This window comes from Pelobates fuscus, chromosome 3 (assembly GCF_036172605.1).
Source record: "Pelobates fuscus isolate aPelFus1 chromosome 3, aPelFus1.pri, whole genome shotgun sequence".
Classification (NCBI taxonomy): domain Eukaryota; kingdom Metazoa; phylum Chordata; class Amphibia; order Anura; family Pelobatidae; genus Pelobates; species Pelobates fuscus.
This window is the reverse complement of record NC_086319.1, coordinates 421,459,138-421,471,630: the sequence shown is the minus strand read 5'-3', so window position 1 is coordinate 421,471,630 and position 12,493 is coordinate 421,459,138. Positions and strand designations below refer to the sequence as shown.

At 41.4% G+C, this 12,493-nt stretch overlaps 1 protein-coding gene across 1 annotated transcript in view; it reads right to left on the bottom strand.

Annotated features, from left to right (window-relative positions):
• Window positions 1-248: 248 nt before the first annotated feature.
• Window positions 249-12,493, bottom strand: part of PPP1R35 (protein phosphatase 1 regulatory subunit 35) — a 38,277-nt gene continuing 26,032 nt past the window's right edge. The window contains exon 5 of the mRNA XM_063449801.1: window positions 249-733. Coding sequence (XP_063305871.1) covers window positions 560-733 — 174 coding nt within the window. The 3' untranslated portion in view covers window positions 249-559. The remainder of the gene's footprint in view (window positions 734-12,493) is intronic.

Below are 12,493 nucleotides of genomic sequence, written 5' to 3'. Positions count from 1 at the left end.
GCATCCCATGACATTGTACACGTTACTGCCCAGCTATAGCATCCCATGACATTGTACACGTTACTGCCCAGCTATAGCATCCCATGACATGGTACACGTTACCGCCCAGCTATAGCATCCCATGACATTGTACACGTTACTGCCCAGCTATAGCATCCCATGACATTGTACACGTTACTGCCCAGCTATAGCATCCCATGACATTGTACACGTTACCGCCCAGCTATAGCATCCCATGACATTGTACACGTTACCGCCCAGCTATAGCATCCCATGACATTGTACACGTTACTGCCCAGCTATAGCATCCCATGACATTGTACACGTTACCGCCCAGCTATAGCATCCCATGACATTGTACACGTTACTGCCCAGCTATAGCATTCTATCACATTGTACACGTTACACGATACTGCCCAGCTATAGCAATCCATGTTAATGTACACGATGCCGTGCAATGTACACGCTATGATGCAGGTTAAATAATCTTTAATTGAAAAGTCTAGAGTAAGGTTACAATGTCGCTATGAGTGCTAGCTCTGTGATCCAGTGATAGCAGCTAGGATGCCCATTCTCCCAGCTTGTAAACCATATCAAAAGAGCACCGTGGAGGCCTGGAACGGGGGAGAGCAGTGAGCGCAGGTAGTCCATCCACATTGAGGTAAGGAGTTTCTGTGTGACAGTCACTGGGCTTGTAGAAGGCAAACAGATCAGGGCCTTCCATAGGAGTGACCTGGAATGATAGAACGCATAGTATAACAGTGATTAGAGGGAACACGGCAATACAGGGAGATAGAGGGAAGGAAGGTATATAGTATAACAGTGATTAGAGGGAACACGGCAATACAGACAGATAGAGGGAAGGAAGGTATATAGTATAACAGTGATTAGAGGGAACACGGCAATACAGAGAGGTAGAGGGAAGGAAGGTATATAGTATAACAGTGATTAGAGGGAACACGGCAATACAGACAGATAGAGGGAAGGAAGGTATATAGTATAACAGTGATTAGAGGGAACACGGCAATACAGACAGATAGAGGGAAGGAAGGTATATAGTATAACAGTGATTAGAGGGAACACGGCAATACAGAGAGATAGAGGGAAGGAAGGTATATAGTATAACAGTGATTAGAGGGAACACGGCAATACAGACAGATAGAGGGAAGGAAGGTATATAGTATAACAGTGATTAGAGGGAACACGGCAATACAGAGAGATAGAGGGAAGGAAGGTATATAGTATAACAGTGATTAGAGGGAACACAGCAATACAGACAGATAGAGGGAAGGAAGGTATATAGTATAACAGTGATTAGAGGGAACACGGCAATACAGACAGATAGAGGGAAGGAAGGTATATAGTATAACAGTGATTAGAGGGAACACGGCAATACAGAGAGATAGAGGGAAGGAAGGTATATAGTATAACAGTGATTAGAGGGAACACGGCAATACAGACAGATAGAGGGAAGGAAGGTATATAGTATAACAGTGATTAGAGGGAACACGGCAATACAGAGAGATAGAGGGAAGGAAGGTATATAGTATAACAGTGATTAGAGGGAACACGGCAATACAGAGAGATAGAGGGAAGGAAGGTATATAGTATAACAGTGATTAGAGGGAACACGGCAATACAGAGAGATAGAGGGAAGGAAGGTATATAGTATAACAGTGATTAGAGGGAACACGGCAATACAGAAAGAGAGAGGGAAGGAAGGTATATAGTATAACAGTGATTAGAGGGAACACGGCAATACAGAGAGAGAGAGGGAAGGAAGGTATATAGTATAACAGTGATTAGAGGGAACACAGCAATACAGAGAGAGAGAGGGAAGGAAGGTATATAGTATAACAGTGATTAGAGGGAACACGGCAATACAGACAGATAGAGGGAAGGAAGGTATATAGTATAACAGTGATTAGAGGGAACACGGCAATACAGAGAGATAGAGGGAAGGAAGGTATATAGTATAACAGTGATTAGAGGGAACACGGCAATACAGAGAGATAGGGGGAAGGAAGGTATATAGTATAACAGTGATTAGAGGGAACACGGCAATACAGAGAGATAGAGGGAAGGAAGGTATATAGTATAACAGTGATTAGAGGGAACACGGCAATACAGACAGATAGAGGGAAGGAAGGTATATAGTATAACAGTGATTAGAGGGAACACGGCAATACAGAGAGATAGGGGGAAGGAAGGTATATAGTATAACAGTGATTAGAGGGAACACGGCAATACAGACAGATAGAGGGAAGGAAGGTATATAGTATAACAGTGATTAGAGGGAACACGGCAATACAGAGAGATAGAGGGAAGGAAGGTATATAGTATAACAGTGATTAGAGGGAACACGGCAATACAGAGAGGTAGAGGGAAGGAAGGTATATAGTATAACAGTGATTAGAGGGAACACGGCAATACAGACAGATAGAGGGAAGGAAGGTATATAGTATAACAGTGATTAGAGGGAACACGGCAATACAGAGAGATAGAGGGAAGGAAGGTATATAGTATAACAGTGATTAGAGGGAACACGGCAATACAGACAGATAGAGGGAAGGAAGGTATATAGTATAACAGTGATTAGAGGGAACACGGCAATACAGAGAGATAGAGGGAAGGAAGGTATATAGTATAACAGTGATTAGAGGGAACACAGCAATACAGACAGATAGAGGGAAGGAAGGTATATAGTATAACAGTGATTAGAGGGAACACGGCAATACAGAGAGATAGAGGGAAGGAAGGTATATAGTATAACAGTGATTAGAGGGAACACGGCAATACAGACAGATAGAGGGAAGGAAGGTATATAGTATAACAGTGATTAGAGGGAACACGGCAATACAGACAGATAGAGGGAAGGAAGGTATATAGTATAACAGTGATTAGAGGGAACACGGCAATACAGACAGAGAGAGGGAAGGAAGGTATATAGTATAACAGTGATTAGAGGGAACACGGCAATACAGACAGATAGAGGGAAGGAAGGTATATAGTATAACAGTGATTAGAGGGAACACGGCAATACAGAGAGATAGAGGGAAGGAAGGTATATAGTATAACAGTGATTAGAGGGAACACGGCAATACAGACAGATAGAGGGAAGGAAGGTATATAGTATAACAGTGATTAGAGGGAACACGGCAATACAGAGAGATAGAGGGAAGGAAGGTATATAGTATAACAGTGATTAGAGGGAACACGGCAATACAGAAAGAGAGAGGGAAGGAAGGTATATAGTATAACAGTGATTAGAGGGAACACGGCAATACAGAGAGAGAGAGGGAAGGAAGGTATATAGTATAACAGTGATTAGAGGGAACACAGCAATACAGAGAGAGAGAGGGAAGGAAGGTATATAGTATAACAGTGATTAGAGGGAACACGGCAATACAGACAGATAGAGGGAAGGAAGGTATATAGTATAACAGTGATTAGAGGGAACACGGCAATACAGAGAGATAGAGGGAAGGAAGGTATATAGTATAACAGTGATTAGAGGGAACACGGCAATACAGAGAGATAGGGGGAAGGAAGGTATATAGTATAACAGTGATTAGAGGGAACACGGCAATACAGAGAGATAGAGGGAAGGAAGGTATATAGTATAACAGTGATTAGAGGGAACACGGCAATACAGACAGATAGAGGGAAGGAAGGTATATAGTATAACAGTGATTAGAGGGAACACGGCAATACAGAGAGATAGAGGGAAGGAAGGTATATAGTATAACAGTGATTAGAGGGAACACGGCAATACAGAGAGATAGAGGGAAGGAAGGTATATAGTATAACAGTGATTAGAGGGAACACGGCAATACAGACAGATAGAGGGAAGGAAGGTATATAGTATAACAGTGATTAGAGGGAACACGGCAATACAGAGAGGTAGAGGGAAGGAAGGTATATAGTATAACAGTGATTAGAGGGAACACGGCAATACAGAGAGATAGAGGGAAGGAAGGTATATAGTATAACAGTGATTAGAGGGAACACGGCAATACAGACAGATAGAGGGAAGGAAGGTATATAGTATAACAGTGATTAGAGGGAACACGGCAATACAGAGAGATAGAGGGAAGGAAGGTATATAGTATAACAGTGATTAGAGGGAACACGGCAATACAGAGAGATAGAGGGAAGGAAGGTATATAGTATAACAGTGATTAGAGGGAACACGGCAATACAGAGAGATAGAGGGAAGGAAGGTATATAGTATAACAGTGATTAGAGGGAACACGGCAATACAGACAGATAGAGGGAAGGAAGGTATATAGTATAACAGTGATTAGAGGGAACACGGCAATACAGAGAGATAGAGGGAAGGAAGGTATATAGTATAACAGTGATTAGAGGGAACACGGCAATACAGACAGATAGAGGGAAGGAAGGTATATAGTATAACAGTGATTAGAGGGAACACGGCAATACAGAGAGATAGAGGGAAGGAAGGTATATAGTATAACAGTGATTAGAGGGAACACGGCAATACAGAGAGATAGAGGGAAGGAAGGTATATAGTATAACAGTGATTAGAGGGAACACGGCAATACAGACAGATAGAGGGAAGGAAGGTATATAGTATAACAGTGATTAGAGGGAACACGGCAATACAGACAGATAGAGGGAAGGAAGGTATATAGTATAACAGTGATTAGAGGGAACACGGCAATACAGACAGATAGAGGGAAGGAAGGTATATAGTATAACAGTGATTAGAGGGAACACGGCAATAAAGACAGATAGAGGGAAGGAAGGTATATAGTATAACAGTGATTAGAGGGAACACGGCAATACAGACAGATAGAGGGAAGGAAGGTATATAGTATAACAGTGATTAGAGGGAACACGGCAATACAGACAGATAGAGGGAAGGAAGGTATATAGTATAACAGTGATTAGAGGGAACACGGCAATACAGAGAGGTAGAGGGAAGGAAGGTATATAGTATAACAGTGATTAGAGGGAACACGGCAATACAGAGAGATAGAGGGAAGGAAGGTATATAGTATAACAGTGATTAGAGGGAACACGGCAATACAGGGAGATAGAGGGAAGGAAGGTATATAGTATAACAGTGATTAGAGGGAACACGGCAATACAGAAAGAGAGAGGGAAGGAAGGTATATAGTATAACAGTGATTAGAGGGAACACGGCAATACAGAGAGAGAGAGGGAAGGAAGGTATATAGTATAACAGTGATTAGAGGGAACACAGCAATACAGAGAGAGAGAGGGAAGGAAGGTATATAGTATAACAGTGATTAGAGGGAACACGGCAATACAGACAGATAGAGGGAAGGAAGGTATATAGTATAACAGTGATTAGAGGGAACACGGCAATACAGAGAGATAGAGGGAAGGAAGGTATATAGTATAACAGTGATTAGAGGGAACACGGCAATACAGAGAGATAGGGGGAAGGAAGGTATATAGTATAACAGTGATTAGAGGGAACACGGCAATACAGAGAGATAGAGGGAAGGAAGGTATATAGTATAACAGTGATTAGAGGGAACACGGCAATACAGACAGATAGAGGGAAGGAAGGTATATAGTATAACAGTGATTAGAGGGAACACGGCAATACAGAGAGATAGAGGGAAGGAAGGTATATAGTATAACAGTGATTAGAGGGAACACGGCAATACAGAGAGATAGAGGGAAGGAAGGTATATAGTATAACAGTGATTAGAGGGAACACGGCAATACAGACAGATAGAGGGAAGGAAGGTATATAGTATAACAGTGATTAGAGGGAACACGGCAATACAGAGAGGTAGAGGGAAGGAAGGTATATAGTATAACAGTGATTAGAGGGAACACGGCAATACAGAGAGATAGAGGGAAGGAAGGTATATAGTATAACAGTGATTAGAGGGAACACGGCAATACAGACAGATAGAGGGAAGGAAGGTATATAGTATAACAGTGATTAGAGGGAACACGGCAATACAGAGAGATAGAGGGAAGGAAGGTATATAGTATAACAGTGATTAGAGGGAACACGGCAATACAGAGAGATAGAGGGAAGGAAGGTATATAGTATAACAGTGATTAGAGGGAACACGGCAATACAGAGAGATAGAGGGAAGGAAGGTATATAGTATAACAGTGATTAGAGGGAACACGGCAATACAGACAGATAGAGGGAAGGAAGGTATATAGTATAACAGTGATTAGAGGGAACACGGCAATACAGACAGATAGAGGGAAGGAAGGTATATAGTATAACAGTGATTAGAGGGAACACGGCAATACAGACAGATAGAGGGAAGGAAGGTATATAGTATAACAGTGATTAGAGGGAACACAGCAATACAGACAGATAGAGGGAAGAAAGGTATATAGTATAACAGTGATTAGAGGGAACACGGCAATACAGACAGATAGAGGGAAGGAAGGTATATAGTATAACAGTGATTAGAGGGAACACGGCAATACAGAGAGATAGAGGGAAGGAAGGTATATAGTATAACAGTGATTAGAGGGAACACGGCAATACAGAGAGAGAGAGAGAGGGAAGGAAGGTATATAGTATAACAGTGATTAGAGGGAACACGGCAATACAGACAGATAGAGGGAAGGAAGGTATATAGTATAACAGTGATTAGAGGGAACACGGCAATACAGAGAGAGAGAGGGAAGGAAGGTATATAGTATAACAGTGATTAGAGGGAACACGGCAATACAGAGAGATAGAGGGAAGGAAGGTATATAGTATAACAGTGATTAGAGGGAACACGGCAATACAGACAGATAGAGGGAAGGAAGGTATATAGTATAACAGTGATTAGAGGGAACACGGCAATACAGAGAGATAGAGGGAAGGAAGGTATATAGTATAACAGTGATTAGAGGGAACACGGCAATACAGACAGATAGAGGGAAGGAAGGTATATAGTATAACAGTGATTAGAGGGAACACGGCAATACAGAGAGATAGAGGGAAGGAAGGTATATAGTATAACAGTGATTAGAGGGAACACGGCAATACAGACAGATAGAGGGAAGGAAGGTATATAGTATAACAGTGATTAGAGGGAACACGGCAATACAGACAGATAGAGGGAAGGAAGGTATGTAGTATAACAGTGATTAGAGGGAACACGGCAATACAGACAGATAGAGGGAAGGAAGGTATATAGTATAACAGTGATTAGAGGGAACACGGCAATACAGACAGATAGAGGGAAGGAAGGTATATAGTATAACAGTGATTAGAGGGAACACGGCAATAAAGACAGATAGAGGGAAGGAAGGTATATAGTATAACAGTGATTAGAGGGAACACGGCAATACAGACAGATAGAGGGAAGGAAGGTATATAGTATAACAGTGATTAGAGGGAACACGGCAATACAGACAGATAGAGGGAAGGAAGGTATATAGTATAACAGTGATTAGAGGGAACACGGCAATACAGAGAGGTAGAGGGAAGGAAGGTATATAGTATAACAGTGATTAGAGGGAACACGGCAATACAGAGAGATAGAGGGAAGGAAGGTATATAGTATAACAGTGATTAGAGGGAACACGGCAATACAGGGAGATAGAGGGAAGGAAGGTATATAGTATAACAGTGATTAGAGGGAACACGGCAATACAGAGAGATAGAGGGAAGGAAGGTATATAGTATAACAGTGATTACAGGGAACACGGCAATACAGGGAGATAGAGGGAAGGAAGGTATATAGTATAACAGTGATTAGAGGGAACATGGCAATACAGAGAGATAGAGGGAAGGAAGGTATATAGTATAACAGTGATTAGAGGGAACACGGCAATACAGAGAGATAGAGGGAAGGAAGGTATATAGTATAACAGTGATTAGAGGGAACACGGCAATACAGAGAGATAGAGGGAAGGAAGGTATATAGTATAACAGTGATTAGAGGGAACACGGCAATACAGACAGATAGAGGGAAGGAAGGTATATAGTATAACAGTGATTAGAGGGAACACGGCAATACAGACAGATAGAGGGAAGGAAGGTATATAGTATAACAGTGATTAGAGGGAACACAGCAATACAGACAGATAGAGGGAAGGAAGGTATATAGTATAACAGTGATTAGAGGGAACACGGCAATACAGACAGATAGAGGGAAGGAAGGTATATAGTATAACAGTGATTAGAGGGAACACGGCAATACAGAGAGATAGAGGGAAGGAAGGTATATAGTATAACAGTGATTAGAGGGAACACGGCAATACAGACAGATAGAGGGAAGGAAGGTATATAGTATAACAGTGATTAGAGGGAACACGGCAATACAGACAGATAGAGGGAAGGAAGGTATATAGTATAACAGTGATTAGAGGGAACACAGCAATACAGACAGATAGAGGGAAGGAAGGTATATAGTATAACAGTGATTAGAGGGAACACGGCAATACAGACAGATAGAGGGAAGGAAGGTATATAGTATAACAGTGATTAGAGGGAACACGGCAATACAGAGAGATAGAGGGAAGGAAGGTATATAGTATAACAGTGATTAGAGGGAACACGGCAATACAGACAGATAGAGGGAAGGAAGGTATATAGTATAACAGTGATTAGAGGGAACACGGCAATACAGACAGATAGAGGGAAGGAAGGTATATAGTATAACAGTGATTAGAGGGAACACGGCAATACAGAGAGAGAGAGGGAAGGAAGGTATATAGTATAACAGTGATAAGAGGGAACACGGCAATACAGAGAGATAGAGGGAAGGAAGGTATATAGTATAACAGTGATTAGAGGGAACACGGCAATACAGACAGATAGAGGGAAGGAAGGTATATAGTATAACAGTGATTAGAGGGAACACGGCAATACAGAGAGATAGAGGGAAGGAAGGTATATAGTATAACAGTGATTAGAGGGAACACGGCAATACAGAGAGATAGAGGGAAGGAAGGTATATAGTATAACAGTGATTAGAGGGAACACGGCAATACAGACAGATAGAGGGAAGGAAGGTATATAGTATAACAGTGATTAGAGGGAACACGGCAATACAGACAGATAGAGGGAAGGAAGGTATATAGTATAACAGTGATTAGAGGGAACACGGCAATACAGACAGATAGAGGGAAGGAAGGTATATAGTATAACAGTGATTAGAGGGAACACGGCAATACAGAGAGATAGAGGGAAGGAAGGTATATAGTATAACAGTGATTAGAGGGAACACGGCAATACAGACAGATAGAGGGAAGGAAGGTATATAGTATAACAGTGATTAGAGGGAACACGGCAATACAGACAGATAGAGGGAAGGAAGGTATATAGTATAACAGTGATTAGAGGGAACACGGCAATACAGACAGATAGAGGGAAGGAAGGTATATAGTATAACAGTGATTAGAGGGAACACGGCAATACAGAGAGATAGAGGGAAGGAAGGTATATAGTATAACAGTGATTAGAGGGAACACGGCAATACAGACAGATAGAGGGAAGGAAGGTATATAGTATAACAGTGATCAGAGGGAACACGGCAATACAGAGAGATAGAGGGAAGGAAGGTATATAGTATAACAGTGATTAGAGGGAACACGGCAATACAGACAGATAGAGGGAAGGAAGGTATATAGTATAACAGTGATTAGAGGGAACACGGCAATACAGAGAGATAGAGGGAAGGAAGGTATATAGTATAACAGTGATTAGAGGGAACACGGCAATACAGACAGATAGAGGGAAGGAAGGTATATAGTATAACAGTGATTAGAGGGAACACGGCAATACAGACAGATAGAGGGAAGGAAGGTATATAGTATAACAGTGATTAGAGGGAACACAGCAATACAGACAGATAGAGGGAAGAAAGGTATATAGTATAACAGTGATTAGAGGGAACACGGCAATACAGACAGATAGAGGGAAGGAAGGTATATAGTATAACAGTGATTAGAGGGAACACAGCAATACAGACAGATAGAGGGAAGGAAGGTATATAGTATAACAGTGATTAGAGGGAACACGGCAATACAGAGAGATAGAGGGAAGGAAGGTATATAGTATAACAGTGATTAGAGGGAACACGGCAATACAGAGAGATAGAGGGAAGGAAGGTATATAGTATAACAGTGATTAGAGGGAACACGGCAATACAGACAGATAGAGGGAAGGAAGGTATATAGTATAACAGTGATTAGAGGGAACACGGCAATACAGAGAGATAGAGGGAAGGAAGGTATATAGTATAACAGTGATTAGAGGGAACACGGCAATACAGAGAGATAGAGGGAAGGAAGGTATATAGTATAACAGTGATTAGAGGGAACACGGCAATAAAGAGAGAGAGAGGGAAGGAAGGTATATAGTATAACAGTGATTAGAGGGAACACGGCAATACAGACAGATAGAGGGAAGGAAGGTATATAGTATAACAGTGATTAGAGGGAACACAGCAATACAGACAGATAGAGGGAAGAAAGGTATATAGTATAACAGTGATTAGAGGGAACACGGCAATACAGAGAGATAGAGGGAAGGAAGGTATATAGTATAACAGTGATTAGAGGGAACACGGCAATACAGACAGATAGAGGGAAGGAAGGTATATAGTATAACAGTGATTAGAGGGAACACGGCAATACAGACAGATAGAGGGAAGGAAGGTATATAGTATAACAGTGATTAGAGGGAACACGGCAATACAGACAGATAGAGGGAAGGAAGGTATATAGTATAACAGTGATTAGAGGGAACACGGCAATACAGACAGATAGAGGGAAGGAAGGTATATAGTATAACAGTGATTAGAGGGAACACGGCAATACAGAGAGATAGAGGGAAGGAAGGTATATAGTATAACAGTGATTAGAGGGAACACGGCAATACAGAGAGGTAGAGGGAAGGAAGGTATATAGTATAACAGTGATTAGAGGGAACACGGCAATACAGACAGATAGAGGGAAGGAAGGTATATAGTATAACAGTGATTAGAGGGAACACGGCAATACAGACAGATAGAGGGAAGGAAGGTATATAGTATAACAGTGATTAGAGGGAACACGGCAATACAGAGAGATAGAGGGAAGGAAGGTATATAGTATAACAGTGATTAGAGGGAACACGGCAATACAGAGAGGTAGAGGGAAGGAAGGTATATAGTATAACAGTGATTAGAGGGAACACGGCAATACAGACAGATAGAGGGAAGGAAGGTATATAGTATAACAGTGATTAGAGGGAACACGGCAATACAGACAGATAGAGGGAAGGAAGGTATATAGTATAACAGTGATTAGAGGGAACACGGCAATACAGACAGATAGAGGGAAGGAAGGTATATAGTATAACAGTGATTAGAGGGAACACGGCAATACAGACAGATAGAGGGAAGGAAGGTATATAGTATAACAGTGATTAGAGGGAACACGGCAATACAGAGAGATAGAGGGAAGGAAGGTATATAGTATAACAGTGATTAGAGGGAACACGGCAATACAGAGAGATAGAGGGAAGGAAGGTATATAGTATAACAGTGATTAGAGGGAACACGGCAATACAGAGAGATAGAGGGAAGGAAGGAATATAGTATAACAGTGATTAGAGGGAACACGGCAATACAGACAGATAGAGGGAAGGAAGGTATATAGTATAACAGTGATTAGAGGGAACACAGCAATACAGAGAGATAGAGGGAAGGAAGGTATATAGTATAACAGTGATTAGAGGGAACACGGCAATACAGAGAGATAGAGGGAAGGAAGGTATATAGTATAACAGTGATTAGAGGGAACACGGCAATACAGACAGATAGAGGGAAGGAAGGTATATAGTATAACAGTGATTAGAGGGAACACAGCAATACAGAGAGATAGAGGGAAGGAAGGTATATAGTATAACAGTGATTAGAGGGAACACGGCAATACAGAGAGATAGAGGGAAGGAAGGTATATAGTATAACAGTGATTAGAGGGAACACGGCAATACAGAGAGATAGAGGGAAGGAAGGTATATAGTATAACAGTGATTAGAGGGAACACGGCAATACAGACAGATAGAGGGAAGGAAGGTATATAGTATAACAGTGATTAGAGGGAACACGGCAATACAGAGAGATAGAGGGAAGGAAGGTATATAGTATAACAGTGATTAGAGGGAACACGGCAATACAGACAGATAGAGGGAAGGAAGGTATATAGTATAACAGTGATTAGAGGGAACACGGCAATACAGAGAGGTAGAGGGAAGGAAGGTATATAGTATAACAGTGATTAGAGGGAACACGGCAATACAGACAGATAGAGGGAAGGAAGGTATATAGTATAACAGTGATTAGAGGGAACACGGCAATACAGACAGATAGAGGGAAGGAAGGTATATAGTATAACAGTGATTAGAGGGAACACAGCAATACAGACAGATAGAGGGAAGGAAGGTATATAGTATAACAGTGATTAGAGGGAACACGGCAATACAGAGAGATAGAGGGAAGGAAGGTATATAGTATAACAGTGATTAGAGGGAACA